Source organism: Akebia trifoliata, chromosome 8 (genome assembly GCF_017979445.1).
Source record: "Akebia trifoliata isolate Shusen 1 chromosome 8, ASM1797944v1, whole genome shotgun sequence".
Lineage (NCBI taxonomy): Eukaryota > Viridiplantae > Streptophyta > Magnoliopsida > Ranunculales > Lardizabalaceae > Akebia > Akebia trifoliata.
Genome location: NC_141382.1, coordinates 1,248,852 through 1,266,003, shown reverse-complemented (window position 1 = coordinate 1,266,003; position 17,152 = coordinate 1,248,852). Strand labels below are relative to the sequence as shown.

Here is a 17,152-nt window from a genome sequence, read left to right as displayed (position 1 = left end):
GGAGTGACCTCAAGATTAGACCTCACATCACACCCCCCGACTTGAAAGTGTATGGGAACCATAGATGCTTTTCAAGTCTTGTGGTCATTTCAGCATTATTCCAAGTAAAATCCCTTTTTTTTTTCTCATCTGTGAATATTTTATGTAAAATTTCTTTATAATTACCATAATATTCTGCCTAGCAAATTAAAAAGTAATAATAATATTCTTATTACAATTGAAGAGAAATTATTGTACGATACATTAACGTTGTTATTTCCATTTGATTATGGGTATTTTGATCATGTTCATCACCATCATCAATCGTCGAGAGGGATAATTTAGCTCAATTATTTGACATTGGCTTAATGAATCTACCTCTGCCAATGAAAACTTGGACAAACCGGCACAAAAACCTTTTTTTGGGACACCAAAGAGATCTAGGCTGAAGTTTCTACGTCATTCATACCTATGTGTTTTCGGTGTATTGGTACGGTTCATGACACTAGGTATAGAGTTGACACTACTTCTCAAGCTCAGACCACGAATAAAGCAGATTGAGGAAATGTCTACCTAGGGACTTTATCATTAGTATAATTTACTAGAAAATTCGTGGAGCCTTTGCTCTCAGAAGATGTGAATCTGATTAACTACAAACCAAGTCAATTTGTCTTATGGGTTGTTATGTATCCAATCAAGAAACCAAAAAGCACCTAGATGTTATTGGTATGGAAAGTTTAAACCAATTTCTCTATGGGTTGTAATATGCCACCATGCTCTGCATCGGCCATTAGTGGTGACCTATTCTGTAGTGACTCACTTTGGTACCCTTATTTTAAGGCTCCTAACTCTCTTTTCTTAAGACTCTACGGTGATTTTTTTGCTTGGATACCCATTTGGGCCCTTGGATATAGTCATTTCCTTAGGTTGTCCCTTCCACCTCCGATGCTTAATTGTGGTGGCTTTCACTCTAGTTTTATTATACTTCTGAGAGCGAAGGCTCAACGAATTTTCTAGTAAATTAAACAAATAAAGTTTTTTTTTTTTCTTTTAAGATTTATGAAGACAAATATTAAACATAAAATTGACAAACGTTACCAACTCACCAAACTGAACTTCCTATACTGTTAAAAGAACAAAGAAATATTTCTTTCTTTCTGATCAAAGACGGCTTTTGGACATTATGAAGGATGCTTTATGAATCAATAATGCAAAGCTTAATGAGAAGATGTTGGAATGGGTGTGTGGGGTCCTGCTTTTGAACTTTATGAGTTGTAACTAAAATATTCAAAATGGATCAAATTTTTCTAAAGACAAACAGATAGGGTTAGCACATGTAGTTATCCTTTCTCTCTCCCTCCCTTTTCTTCTTTTGGCCTTATATAGGAGGGGGGATTTGATTATGCATTGTTAGGTTATAAGCAGTTCGGAAGATATGCTTCAATGCTAAAACTACCTACTATATAGAGTTAGAATCTCCTCCCCATCATCATCAAAGCCTTAGGATCCCATCATCAAATTCTTATCCCAAGGAATTAGGAGCAGGTAATGAGCCACATATTTTGTTATTGAAAGAGGATATCTCTTGGTCATCTTTTGTTTATTTCTCAACGGTTGATCACCTCAGTAATAGGCCGAGAAAGAAGTTTTTTTTTTACTCATAAATGTGGGTCAGGGCACAACATGGAGTATAACACCATTGTCGTGTCGAGCGTTGTTCATCCATTCGATGTTCAAGTGTGACCCCCATACATGCATTATAGCATATGGTCCCCTGTTGCATGATCATTAGATAGAGTTGGGAATAATGTAGAGAATTATTGCAAAAATAATCATTGAAAGAAATAAAAATAATTGTGGAAAAATTCTAAGATGCAATCAACATGTTTTCTTGTGTTCCTTCTCCTTTTAAAAAGGAGAAGGGTTTGATCGAAATCTCATCATAGATTTGAAATAGGGATTCGGGAACGATATCCATGAACTTTCAAACATAGACTAATAAAATTTCTGGTTGAAAGAAAAAACAGGACGCTAATTTGAACCCTGAAAGGTTGGATTTTTTAACTTTTCCCTCTAAATCTTTAGGAAAGCTTTCATTCTCAATCAAGCCCAGTAAATTTGTATTCAATATTAAAAACTTCATTCCAATATTTTCTTAGACATCGAAAGCTACAAGAAATCAACAGTAACTCAATCCAGCACAATCTTGAGTTCTCCAAAGATTGGATGAAGGTAAATAAAAAATGCACTGATTATGCTTTTTTGATAATAATAATAATAAATAAATAAATAGAACTTCACATTTCCAAACTACGATGTTATGTGTCATGCATTGTTTACAAATTCAGCCATGTACACCATTCCATAGATACTCAGAGACTAATACAAGATTCCAATATAGGACCATCATGTTGAGAAATGGGTTATCATTAGCTGTTATTTATGTTAAGTGACTACCAAATAAGTAATAGATAGCACTTGAGCAGAGAATATGAAACCTTCGCAGCATATTGAAAGCTTGCAGGTGTGTTCAAAAAATTGAGTAAGATGGGTTAGTTGCACGAGGATGAGAATTGGGTGCAGCTTTGAGTGCCTACATTAAGGTCTGCATATAATGGTAGAAGGAAGCATTAGTACAAGCCATTACAGAACTTTCTCAATAAGTAGAATACAAGTATAATCAGGGCTTTAGACCCACAGCTTGGTTGGTTTGACACATTGCAAAGCAACCTTGAGGTCGTGGGGTTCAAGTCCAGCTTACCCATCAAAAAAAAAAAAAAAAAACACAAGCATAATCACTGAAATTCGGGTGAAATCAATTAAATTAAAGATTTGATTTTTTAAAGTAAAAGTAGTTCTTCATGGGGAAAAGGGCTTGGGAGTTTTTGGGGTCAACAACTGAAAAAGTGGACAATTTTCACCAAACCTTGTCATAAAGAAGTACAGCGAATTTAGACTGAATAAATTCTCAACAAACCATTCCTTCGAGTAAGTATGCTGACAACAATGTCTACAATCTAATGAGTTGATAGCACCAGAAAAGATTGAGTGAAGTCCCCAAGTACTGTTTTTTTGTTTTTCGTTTTTTTTTTAAATAATGTGTGTTTTGGGAATCTAAGCTACAATGGAAAGGGAACGGATACCTCCACCTAGGCAGGATGCACTAGAAGAGACCAGAACTCATGGCCTCCAAAGGAAGGAATAAACCATAGGCATGTGCGTAGGTACACAGTCAAATAACAGTCCAGAAGCAACTAATTAAATACTAAAGGACTCCTTGAGATGTTTATGAAGTAGAGGACATTAACCGTTAGGCCCTCAAGCATCTAGTTTCTAAATGATGGCATCTTGTGGTTTTCTCTACCTTCTAGAATATAGATTATGTTGAAATTACTTGTTTTGATGCTATAGAGAATGCTACAGTTTCATCCAACCAACCAAACTAGACAGGTTTTCTTTCTTAAAAAAATAACTGCAAGAACAATTAAGCAGTATAAAGAACAGTATAAATGAAAAGAAGTGGCACACATTTTCTAGATCTGATCTCCCATGCCAATGCAACATGAAAAATAAATAAATAAATAAATAAATAAAAATTCATGATCAAGAAAATAGCAGTAAGAAGCACGATGAAATAAAGAATCCCAAGCAGCTTTCTTGCCAGATCGAACTGCATATTTTCCCTGAAGTTCGAAATTTACAAGCCTAAATCAAAAGGCACTGTTAGGAGGGTTTAATCTGGTTATATGTGTTTTTTTATCACACTGAGGGCACCCACTTAAACTATGATACCCACTTGAGCTTCTAGTCACCCTTTATTTTCTAAGCAGGTTAATGTATTTTCTTTTTCACAAAAGTGGAGGCATTATTACAACATGTTCCGTTCCTCACAATGTTTTCTCATAGTTTGAACATATCCTAAATGAAAATTTCTTTCACATATCAATGATGTTATTAACGAGGTTAATTTTATTTAAGAATGTAGGCATTGGAGCTAACTTGAGAAGGATTATGGCCACAGAATCCTTTCCTTCAATCTCTGTCAAATGTGTGCCTGTTCTCCAACCATCGTTTCTTTTTTTAAACGAGAACCTTCACAGGATCTAGAGGTGAATGACTAAACAATCAATTCTGAGGCCCATCTCTTAACCATGCACATACAATCATCCGCACTCCAATTCGTATTGCATATTGTTAGTTATATATTTTACAAATAACAATATAATAGCATGTGAATTCCATTTACAGTATGACTGAAATAAACACCTCAAAATAGTAATAGAAACCATGTCACATTGGAAACAGTAGAAATATAGTTTACCTTTTCAAGAGAGCTTTGCCGAGAAAAGTTGCAGTCTATCCTCACTTACACAACCAAGCAAACCTGTGCTAAGGGAATGTGCATACTTCACATCAAGAATGGGATTCTGATGTGGCTTAAGACTCTGAATATGCCTTAATGATGGCAGCTCTCTCAAACTCAATCCACGGGTTACTTCATCCCCATGTGCAAACAAGGGGTTACAATTATCCATGTTTACAATTGCAGACTTAGTCAATCGAACATCATTTACATTAGCAGATGCAGATCCCATGTTCTGATAACTGCTGCCACCAACCCTCTTAATAAGAACATGAGATCCAAGTATTCCTTGTCCAAGAACAGTGGGTGAAGGTTGAGAACCAATAATGTCGTTAGATGCATGAACTTTTGGACGAAATGAAGCAACAATGTCATCACTACACTGAGAGTAAGCAAGGGATATGCATACGCCTTGATTCTCCATATCAGGGACTAGGAATGGCCTTCAGTCAAAATCAGTAGCAGAAATGTTAGTTCCAGACTTCCAATAACTCATTACAAATGAGCCTAAAATGAGTGGCAACCAAACTAAAGAAATGTACATAATATATATATATATATATATAGAGAGAGAGAGAGAGAGGGCAGGTGAATTAATGGTTACTAATCAGTAGGTGAAGGCGGGTTATATTAAAATTAGTTAGCAACCAATATCATTTTGAGTGATTTAATCACATCTTTTCACCCAAGTCCTGCGTTGTCTGTTGCTTTTGAGAATAATAATACTAAAAACTTTCATTCCTGTTCAGATTTATGTATTCTAACAGCTTATATGCAATAATCAAGTAAACTGGTTTACCATCTTTTAATAATACACAAAAAATCCCTTCATTATTTATCCTTCATTTTTGCTGTTCATTTTGTTAATTCACATTATGTTACCCATCAAGGTTTAAGGAAAAGAGATGCAACAAGATTAGAGTTTCATCCATCAGAATCTGGAAAATGAGAAAGTTCTTTGTAGCATAAAAAATGAGTGTTTTTCATAAAATAGTTTTTTTTAAGGGGGGGGGGGGGGCTTAAGTAGAATCTTTCAAAAATAAGGACTTACCTAAAGAAGGGAAAATCTTACCACGCCCACCCCCCCCCCCCCCAATAAATAAATAAATAAATAAAAATTAATAATAATAATAATAAAAAATAAAAGTTTTAGCACAACAATAGTGCTCAAGTAAGCCCTAAATCTCATAAATCTGTGCAGCTTTTTAAGTAAACAAGCATGGAAATTATCAACACAAGGTAACCAAATGCATATAACCCAACCTTTCTCCAACACCACTAGCATTCCACACACATGGGCCAACGGAGGAAGCACTTAGAAGCTTTCTGACACCATCAGGAAGATGGGGGTTATGCCCAAGAGAGAGTATGGTATGAACAGGGTGGCATGTCAAACCATTCATGGATTCCATTGGCATGGCTGTTTGCCGCATATCGAACACCAAAAGTGTGCCATTCTGCAAATATTTAAAAAAAAAAAATGATTTACATGCAAATTGCTGTCTTAGAATTAAATTAAAAACCAGCACATGCATTTTCTTGAGAATACAAACAGAAAACATTTTATAGGATTGTACCTGTAATCCAGTATATACATGATGTGGACTGTTGAGATCCCATGAACATGACCAAGCAGGGGCCTGAAATACACCACCAAACCAATCCATAAGATCCATGATGTGATGAGATAACAATTAAAAGTATACTGGACATAACAAAAGTATTGTCCCCATTCTTCCAAGATCACTCTTAAGTTTGTACTAGAAGACATGATTTCCTGTACAACGGACGAGGAAAAGAGATGCAACAAATAGAAGTAAATTACCACAGTAGGCTTAGAAAGATCATCAAAATGGATAAAGGAGAAAAGCATGCCACTATTAGGGTATCAAGTTGAACAAACATAGTTTAGGAAGAATCAGTAAAATGTCTGCCTCCAATATCAGACAATCAAAAGTGAAAATGATTCAGGAAACAAAAAAGTGAGAAAAAAATAGAAATAACATGAACAAACAATAAAAACAAAGAAATAAAACGATGTGCACCGTCTCCATGCTGGTAAGTCACATGGAAAACTATGCTGACATCGCACTGATAACATGTCAATGTAGTAATTTGGTTTGAAAGTACTTATTCAATTACAAATCAGCTGGTCCGGCATTGATGTTCATTGTAGCTAAAAATTAATTTGTCATTTCTTATTTCTGCATATTTTAAATGTTGTAGAAGCTGTCATAATTAAATGCACTCATCCTGTAGAGAGTAAAGAGAATTCCAAAGTTATGAAACAGGAGATTGATCATCTTGAGCTCATAACAGCCCTTGTAAACTCTCTCGTTTTTAACGTCAATTTTTTTTTTTTTACGATAAACTGTAAAGTGTCTTAAAATGCCTAAATCCTGCCAATCAAAAAAAGAAAGAAAAAGATCCTAATCCCTATAATGATGTCATTTTTTTTTTGGATAAAGGGTTAGTGATTAGCAAGTGAAGTTGGGCACTTGGGTCCAGGGGTGTTTGAAACTAGGACATGGGAACAACATTCTACACGTCTAACAAACATAGTTAGGCACTTTTATGTTGATACATCTTGATAACCCTTTTTCATATAAAACTACATCTTCAAATGTTTATGAAACAATAATTTAACATATGATACCAGAGAAACAAATGGCAAAGCTCAGACCCATCATTCTTAACGAATCCTACCCCAACACATGCATCTGGTCCAATAGTCATTGAACCCAACAAATCAATTGGCAGTTCACCCCTTGGATCAGGTGCAAAGCCCCAAATTAGATAAACAAGATACTATAAAGCTGTAACCAACCAATGAATGGATGTCGTTTCCAGATATAAGAAAGTGAATGAGTTTATAAACATTAACCTTAACCTCTCAGCAATTTCTAATTCTTGGTTAAAAGGTATTATGAGGTTCAGAGTATTTTTGGGATACGCCCATCCAAGAGGTGGCACCACCACTAATCTTAGTTACATAAAGTGAAAGAGGATAGGAATAGGACTATATTAAGGCAGCAGCTAAACAAGTAAACCAGTTTTGTTTATTTCTATCAGTAAGCTCTTTTTTAATGGGATCAGTAACTCGGTGGCGGCAGGAACTGGACCCAGGCCTATGGTATCAGGACACATAGACTTCACCAACTAAACTAACCCCTTCAAGTAAACCAGTTTTAATAGAATTGTTTCATGAAGGGGAAGCAGAAGCAAAATTCAATAGGGATCTTTATTGTACATCAAAACTTTTCTAATTGGTAACAAGAATATGACAGGAAGCAGATAGAAATTTTACCGGCAATTCATACGTCAGGACAATATTGTTGCTTTCCATGCTGAAACAGAATGAACAAAAATATATATTTAAAAAAAAAAAATGATGAATAATACGACTGTGTCAATACAGAATAACACTGTCTAGCTAGAAGAGTAGGTATACCTGATAATTGATAATTTCTTTCCCAGTGAAGCAAAAAGCGCAAGCCTACCAGGAAAAGGAGAAACATGTAGGTCCCTGACAGCTTTGGTGTCAGGAGGAAGGTGTATATTTTCACTTTCATAAGGATACATCAAGCTAATCTGCAAAATCAGAAGTTAAGTTTAAAAATTACTGGATTAGGAAGAGTTGGTGAACAGGTATGAATCGACTTCATAAATGCAGTATATAATGCTAAATTCAACTTTCATGTTTAATCAAAAACTTGTACTTTAGTAAGCACGTGCATTCCACCCATTCCAGAAAGCCTTCGTGCAAGAATCAGAATTTGACTAGAAACATCCATATCAAAAATCCGTGCACCATCTACCACTAACTCATCCTGTAAAGGTTAAAAACAGTTAATGAAAAACATTCAATATCAATAATTCACGTGGGAATAGAGATTTTAGCCCCAAAATACACTCTGAAGAAGGCAATAAAAAGTAACCGGTAAAAAAAATGTCTGGAACAACAGCTAACATTAAATAAACTATTGAAAACAATGCTTAAGAATATGATGGCATAAACTAATATATTAACTTGTTTAAGACATGGAGTAAATAGGACGTGGACAACAGATGTGTCCAAATCTTTTCCCTGATTACTATCATTTAAAACATATTCCAACTGACTGCTTTTTAACTCGAAAAATTTCCCAACAAAGAAATATAAAGTTATAGCTTATATTTTTTAGGACGGTGGTTGATATTCAAGCTTTTTTTTTATGACAACGACGTGTGATTACAACCAGATTGTGGACGATGGAAGAACTTTCTATGTCAGGCAACTTAGACAATAGACACCTTGGTTTCAGATGCCTTTACCTGGCAACGTAACATTAAATTTCGACATATTTTCACAAAATATACCTAAATATTTCCTTTTCTACAAGGTATAAGCATACGACATTTAGGTTGAAATATTCCAATCAATAGTAAATTTCGTAAACAACAACTAATAGATGGAATAAAAAATCGCAATATTTAATTTTTAGTATAAATGAATAAAGTGTCTATATCATCATATTTTGATGTATTCTAAGTATGTTAGTATTTCATATAGGCATACACATAGTCACCTATGTTCTAAAATTCTAATTAGTAAGATTATATTACTAATTTATTCATATACATATAAAAAATAAATAAAAAGTGTAATAACATGTGAATATAGTACTTAATAGTTTGTTCATTAAGTCAGTGTTTTCTTTTTCTTTTTCTTTTTCTTTTCTTTTTCTTTTTATGTAGAATGGTGTTGTTTAGAATTCTCACTCTCTTTTTTATGTCACCTGGACACTCATATACTTGTGTGTACATATAATGAAACATTCTAAATTTTCATTACCAGGTTTTGTTCTTGTTTATTATATTTTTATAAATTATAAGTGTGTTTTATCATTTCCTACAGTTTTAATAATAAAAAATTCAATATTTCCTTCATTTCCAAAACATTTTCATGAAAAAACGTATTAATTTTCATATTGATTGAAATGACGAATGATAAATCAACGTGGCAAAACATATGCAGCTGTACACGGCTGACGTGGCAAGGGCACAGAACCATTGATCTCTTCCACATATATCCCAAAGAAAAAGATATATGGTTCTGTGCCCTTGCCATGTCAGCCGCGTACAGACCGCATATGTTTTTCCGCATCAAATTATCACGGCTCAATTGAAATATTTCCATTTTCAAGCGAACCAAAATAAGCACTGAAATCAAAATTTAACGCCTTGTGCTCTGAACCATGTGAGATTACTATGGTGATGAACATAAATACTCACATTCCATAACTCTTCTCAACAAAAGAGTATACCATCCTAATGTAATTATACGTCCACATGGCAGCTTCCTCCAAAATATTGCCCCAGGATGGACAACTCTTCTTCTCTGGTTACACTCTTCAAGAGCTCACAAATTAATGACTTTGTAGGGTAGTGTTTTACATATTACAGTGAATAAAATTAAATAATATTATTATTTTTATTTTTAATGTAGATATACTTGTTTATTGATGTCGAGCTTTCAGATACCTTTGCTAATGTGTAGAGAAGCGCTATTGATCCCATTCAAACACTCCAAATATGTTTTTTTACTGAAATTCAAGGGCTTATGAGCGTTTTCCATCTTTGTTTTATCATTTCCCACATTTTCAACGAAAATTTCCTCAATATTTCCATCATTTTTTTGATTGGTTAGCCAGCTTGAACCCACGACTTCAAAGTTTCTTTGCAATGTGTCTAACCAACTGAGCTATGGTTCTAAGCCCTTTCCATCATTTCAGTACCATTTTTCCATAAACAAATGGATTAAATCTGACACTAATCAAAATATTCCATTTGTAGACTACCAAAATAGATAGCGAACAGAATTTTAATACCTTGGACCAAACTTCTCCATCAACCCCTCCCTTATTTTATCATCAACTGGGGGGTTACCCTATATTTTCTCAAACATGTTCATCACTGTTACTTTCTTAGTTTTTACATCCTTATCTAGGCTTCATTCGACAAACACATTGCCCAACATTCTTTTCCTAAGGCATGGGCAGTCTGGTGTGATTGCTCTTACTTTCATCTCATGACATAATAGCCTGTACCTTTTACAAAAGTGGTTTTGGACTTTTTGTTCATCAATATAGAATAATCTAAAGAAAAAGGTAGAATCAAACCCATAGCAATATAGAAAAGGGATTTCATGACACAGAATGTCAGACCACCATGCCAGCTAAGACCCAAAAGAAGACTTTACAACATTCTCCCATCTAAAAACAAATTCATCAAACATGGATCTTCGAAATTCACCAAAGATAGAAACTCAATTATACAAGAAAGCCTATCATGAAGATCACCAAGTCAGAGAACCACTCTTGTTGTTAAAAAATCAATCATTTCTCCCCCTCCAAATCAACCATGCAATGGCAAAAGGAATTAGGTTCCACAAGACATTCCCTCTAGACAACAAGCCTAGCATGCAATCTTTAAAGCACCTCAAATATACCCCTCAAGAGCATAAAATGGAAACCAAAATGCTGAAGAGGAGTGATCTACACCATGGTGGGAAAAGGAATAGTGGACAAGGTAATGGTCAACAGACACCTCCGCAGCTTTGCACATTATGCACATGGAGGAATTGAATTCCCCTACTGATTAAATAACCCATACCATGAAAATTTTATCCACCATCATGGTCCAAATATAGAAAGTTACCTTTAGAAGGAACCAAGGAAACCCAAAGAATATTTTTTGAAAAGATGGAGCTTCTATAGAAAGGTATAACCGAATTAAGATACATTACAAGAGTCAAACTCCTAATCATTTAGGTTCCTAGAAAGACCAAGATTTCAGGCTACCACCCCATTCTCCTCAATGATACATTGGTTAATTGGAGTGTATTTCAAGTACATACGTAGCATAAATAATAAGGAACTTAACATGCAAGAGAGCATCCCCACAATATCGGTCGTCATCCCAAAATCCCATAGAAGAGCCCGAAACTGGAATGAAACGAAAACTACCACAAAATAGACTGTGAAGGTTCCAGATGCCTCCATACTGGAAGGTTTTTGCTTGCACCTACATAGTTCCAAAGTTCACTAGCAAAAGAAAGTGCATGGATTGGGATTGAGGAGGGGAGGAGGGGGGGGGGGGGGGAGCACTAAGTAGACTAGATTACTTTTCGCACACCAGTTCCATTATAGACAAAAGTTATTGAGGAGAATCAAGATACCCAAATACAGAGAGAAAGGAAAAATAAGCAGCCGAAGAAGACTTTATTGATATAGTTTCAAGAAATTTGATTAAAAAATAATTCCAATAATTACTTATGTATACTAAAACTTAACATATATAGTCAACGGCCTTCTTTTTCCTAAGTTAAATCGAACCAGATATCAAATTTCGATAAGCGTAGATGAACAATATATAAGAACAAGATTTAACTAACTCACACTATCCATTTTAAGTTCATTATGGCTATTAAGAAAATATCTATTTAAAAGAAAAGACAAACAATCGCATACCTCTAATGCAAACCTGCAAAAAGAAGACCCTTGTCCGCCAAAATTTGAGCCAGATGTGTGTCCTGCATGAACATATTCCAATTACCAACCAACAACCAAAATAGATTAGCCCCAATAATAATAGCTAATGCTAATTATAATATCATAAGACTAATTCATGATCACTATTAGGTCCATTGTCTGATATATCACACTCATTTGAAGCAAAGACAAGTCATAGGTGTATGGTACATTAACACACAATACTTCTAACACTAATCAGCAAGTTTATAGGTGTCAATACCACAAAATAATATTCAAAACAGTTTCACCCTCCCACCCCACCAAAAAAATAAATCCACCAGCGTATGGAGTGGTATTCATAAAAAGGCATAGTAGGGTATATTGCAAAATCATCATTTAATACAATTTGAAAAGGACAAAGCATCGATGATTCAAGGTAAATCTATCAAATCAACAAGTCTTAGTATTTGTTAGTGCATGGGAGTTTAGGTTGGGGTAGAGGAGAAGTATCTACTTATGGAGTTATAGGCATAGTGTATGGAGTGGTATTCATTAAAAAAAAGCATATTGAATTTATAAAAAGGACTCAATATAAAATGGGTAATGAGGGGGAATGTGGAATATTGGGAGGATTGTTGGTGTGGTGAGATTCCTCCTAGGATAGAATTGCTGGGGTTTGTTTTCTTTTCCAACTTAAAAATAAAAAATCTCTCGATTCAGAGTGACATGATTTGGTCTCGTGAAGCACTCTCATGGGATTAGGATTTAGAAAAAACCTCGATGATTGCAAGGTGTATGAATTCCATAGCTAGTCAATAGTCAACACGCAAATGTTTAAAGTGTCCATAAGTTTACGATGTTTATTCTTTATAAACATGCATTTCCTCTTAGATTTCACGAAAGTTTATGTTTATCTTTTCGATTTTATTTTTTTTGGATTACAAATTTTTTTCCTCGCTCAAAAAAGAATCAAATGGATTTATTTCAGTCAAATCATACTCACTGGAAAAGAAAAAAAAAACCTCAGACGAAGAATGCCACTCAATTTAAATATTGAGATTTTCATCCTCAAACATCTATTTACCACAATTAATTCTAATCAAGCAGCAGAGTAATCTGCATAATCTTAGCTGAAATATGAGATAATCCACAAGTAACATTCAACATAACCATACTAAACCATTCATCAAACACAAGCAAATAACACCCACTCATTTGTGAATGTTCTTCGACCTAACAGAAGAATTACTTGGTCGCTTCAGTCCTTGAGATCCTCCTGTCCAAGCGATAGATTCGGATGGCTTCCTTCGCGTCTCTCCAAATTCAACATTCTTCGAGCGAGTCGCCTTCTACAAAACCAAAAAAAATTAAGCCCACAGGTCAACAAAAAAAAAACATGTTGTCTAATATAAGTGCTTTCTCTAATAGTCGTGATAAAATGACGCACTATGACATACGCAGTTGACGTGGCAAGCGCACAGAACCATAGATCTTTTTCTTCGGGATACACAAGGAAAAGGTCTGTGCACTTGCCACGTCAACCGCGTATGTGTCAGCGTGTCATTTTATCATTACTTCTCAATAAATGTAAGGACCCATCTACGTGGTGTTTCTTTTGCACAACAATTGTCAGTCTCAAGCTAGGATAAAGGATAAGGATTCTGTCAAGTTGGTAGCAGAAGTAAAACTTTGCCATCTCCAATGTGAACCTTGATGATTAAGTAAGATTGAAGCTGCAAATACACAGGGCTCCAGTACCAATTTTTTTAATAAATTTATTTATGTAAGGATGAAGGCAAGAAAAATCTGAAGTTCAGTACAATTCAACAGGCAAACTATTTGGTACCGAAAAATGGCACCTGGGCTGTTAACACTATAATCCCACAACTGTGGAAGACCTTTGAATATCACTTTTTTATAGGTGCCTTGAACATCTTTCATACCAACTAAGATGTGTACACCTCACCTCAACAATGAGATCTCATAGCCAATCAGGAAGGTTAGCATTCAAACATAACAATAATATCAACTGAAGACATACTATGACCAATGTCATAACAAGAAAAAGTGCAGGCTAATCCGCACAGAATTGGGGAAGGAAAGCATAATTTTAGTTATGAAAAGTAATGCAGCATACCTCCTTCTCTTTGCGTATTTTATCCTCAGTGTCTTGGAGTATTTTCCCATACAAATTAGCAATCTGCACATACAGTGGAAGAAATTATTGCATTGCACTAGTTGCTAACCAACAATGATACAAACTTGACTTTGCGCTACACTTTGGTCATTTGAAATTCTTAATTCAAGGAAGTTCAATTCGCTTTGGAAATTTTGGGTAAGAATTCACCAACATGGGAAATTTTAGAGATTTTTTGCCAAAACATAATGATTTTTCAACATATGATAAAACAGTATGAAAGAACACTTGTAACTCATTATATAACAGAAACAACCATTTGGAGAAATATATGGAAGATCAATAGTAATCACCACATATTGAGAATCATAGACTCAAAAAATTTGGGAGTCTGAGAGAGACCAAGAGGATAGAAGAAGAGCACGATGTAGTGATATCGTGTGTGCTACACCTAAAGGGGCAATGAGTGGTGCAAATTACATCCATCCAGTATTTAAAAAAATTAGGGAAATGTAATAACAAAATGAGAACAAATATTCCACTTAAGTAAGAAACTAATCGGTGTTTAGTTTTACACATTGCTATTAGAGAATCTTACCTCCATCTTAAGCATTTCATTTTCAGCATGAAGAGAGAGAAATTTCTGCACACAGACAAAGTCTGTTGATCAGAATTAATTTTTTGTAAGCTTAATTTCAAAAGCGCATCCATGAGAGAGGAAGTAACCTTTAGTTGTTCTCCATCAGAAACAACTATTCGTGGCACATAAAGTTTAATGATATCCTTCAGCGAACACTTCCTACCGCACTGAGGACACTACAAGCAGACACGGAATGGGATAAAGAAAATAAACCAACACAGGTCCCTTTTTCAAGAAATCGTAACGTAATTAACCAATCACCAATGAAAATATAACAAGAACTACCTTCGCATGATTTTTTCTACCTTGCCGAATCCACCTCTCAATGCAAGAGAAACCATACACATGTCCACAAGGAAGACAACTGCAACACATCAATTTTCAAAAATAATTTAAATACAAAAACTTTTGAAAACAAAAAATTATTCCAAGAAACTTCTTATTAACCTAAAAGTTTCAATCTTTTACTATTGTGAGGTCCGAACTATCAAAAACCCTTGAATTCAAACACCTTGTCATTATCAGACCTATAAATCTGGTATCTGTGAGGGGGGGAAATGAAATAAGAGTCACTGGCAGATAAGAAACTTTTGAAAACAGAGATTATTACAAGAAAATTCCCATTCATCTAAAAGTTTCAATCTTTTACTATTGTGAGGTCTGAACTATCAGAAACCTAGAATTCAAACACATTATTATTATTAGACCTATAAATTTGGTATCTGTGAAAAAATAAAATAAAATGAAATAAGAGCCATTGACAGATAAGAAACTTTTGAAAACAAAAATCATTCGAAGAAACTTATTATTAACCTAAAAGTTTCCAACTTTTACTCTTGTGAGGTCTGAACTATCAGAAACGCTAGGATTCAAACACATTATTATTATCAGACCCATAAATCTAGAGGGGGGGAGGAAATGAAATAAGAACTACCGACAGATAAGAAACTTTTGAAAACAAAAATTATTCAAAGAAACTTCTTATTAACCTAAAAGTTTCAATCTTCTACTATTGTGAGGTCCAAACTATCAGAAACCCTAGAATTCCAACACAATATTATTATCAAACATATAAATCTGATATCTGTGAGATAAGGAAAAAAAATTATTTAATAAGAGCCACTGACAGATAAGAAACTTTCGGAAGAAAAAAAATTATTCCAATAAACTTCTTATTAATCCAAAAGTTTCGAATTTTCACAATTATGAGGCCCGAACTATCAGAAACCATTATCAAACCTATAAATCTGATATCTGTGAGATGAGAAAGGAAAAAATGTAATAAGAGTCACTGACAGATAAGAAACTTTCGAAAGCAAAATTTATTCCAATAAACTTCTTATTAATCCAAAAGTCTCAAATTTTCACAATTGTCAGGCCCGAACTATCAGAAACCCTAGAATTCAAACACATTATTATCAGACCTACAAATCTGGAACATGTGGGGCAAAAAAAAAAATGAAATAAGAGCCACTGGTAGATAAGAAACTTTCAAAAACAAAGATTATTCCAATAAACATCTTATTGATCTAAAAGTTTCAAATTTTTACTATTGTGAGGTCCGAGGAATCAAAAACCCAAGAATTCAATCATATTATAATTAGCATGCCTATCTAAACAAGAATTTTCAAAAAATTTGAGTTGTAACGAGGGGATTTGGCAAAAACGCACAAACCTTACTTGATGACCGGATTCAGATGACCAGGGCTCCATGCAAATGGGACAACAAACACCTTCTACTTCATTTCCATTCGATTCTCCCCTTGAATTCGTTCCTTCACTTTCAATTCTCTTCGAAGATGACGAAGACGCTTGTGCTTCTGTTTCTTCTCTTGTTCGATCAAATTCAGATTCTTCTTCGATGATTTCAACCGCATTGTCGTCAGGAGTATGATGAGAAGGAATCTGTGCCTCTTCTTCTACTTCTTCTTCTTCTTCGAAGATAATGCGACGAGAGGGATTTGAAGAACGGTTTGGTAAAACCCTAGATGTTCCTGCGATATGAGGAACGTAGTCTTCGTCGTTCTCGTCTGGCTCTGTTTCTTCTTCTTCGTTTGATTCTTCTTCTTCGTCGCTGATTAAAACTTGGAAATTGTCCGCCATTGAAGAGCTTCGAAAGAAAACTAATGGTTTGAGAGAAACGAGTGACAAAGAAAATGATCTGAACGATAGGGAAAGGCTTTTTATATGTTTTCAGCGTTTTCTTTGTTTGACGAAATTACCCTTACTTAGTAGGAACGTTTTCTTTTGCTCATTTTTTTGGAATGGATTTTTCTAGCCTCAACCGTTTAGCATCCCTATAACTTTTTCCTCGAGATTAATTTCAATTTTGTAGACACTTTTTCGTAGCCCTAGTGATACATTTTTTGAAATGCCTAGAATTCCAACGGTCATGTTGACGGAGAGTCTCACAAAAATATTTTTTTAAAGTAACTACAATGCATTTAGGCTCTATATCATCTCTCAATTGTCATTGTACAGATCCATGGCCCTCTGAAAGCACTCCAACGTACTCGACA

At 34.7% G+C, this 17,152-nt stretch overlaps 1 protein-coding gene across 2 annotated transcripts; it reads right to left on the bottom strand.

The window, feature by feature from the left end:
• Positions 1–2,206: 2,206 nt before the first annotated feature.
• Positions 2,207–16,802, bottom strand: LOC147395316 (Transducin/WD40 repeat-like superfamily protein). Of its 2 annotated transcripts, none has more exons than XM_086450789.1 (14): positions 16,309–16,802; positions 14,919–14,997; positions 14,720–14,809; positions 14,592–14,636; positions 13,994–14,056; positions 13,106–13,205; positions 11,854–11,915; positions 8,062–8,172; positions 7,794–7,933; positions 7,650–7,689; positions 5,920–5,982; positions 5,606–5,799; positions 4,301–4,785; positions 2,207–2,584 (listed from the first exon to the last, which is right to left on the bottom strand). In XM_086450789.1, the coding sequence occupies exons 1-13, from the start codon at positions 16,734–16,736 to the stop codon at positions 4,305–4,307; spliced, it is 1,896 nt and encodes a 631-aa protein (XP_086306915.1). In that variant the 5' UTR covers positions 16,737–16,802; the 3' UTR covers positions 2,207–2,584; positions 4,301–4,304. The 2 variants fall into 2 exon arrangements, with proteins under 2 accessions (XP_086306915.1, XP_086306916.1); XM_086450790.1 differs by having other exon boundaries at positions 13,106–13,202.
• Positions 16,803–17,152: the final 350 nt, after the last annotated feature.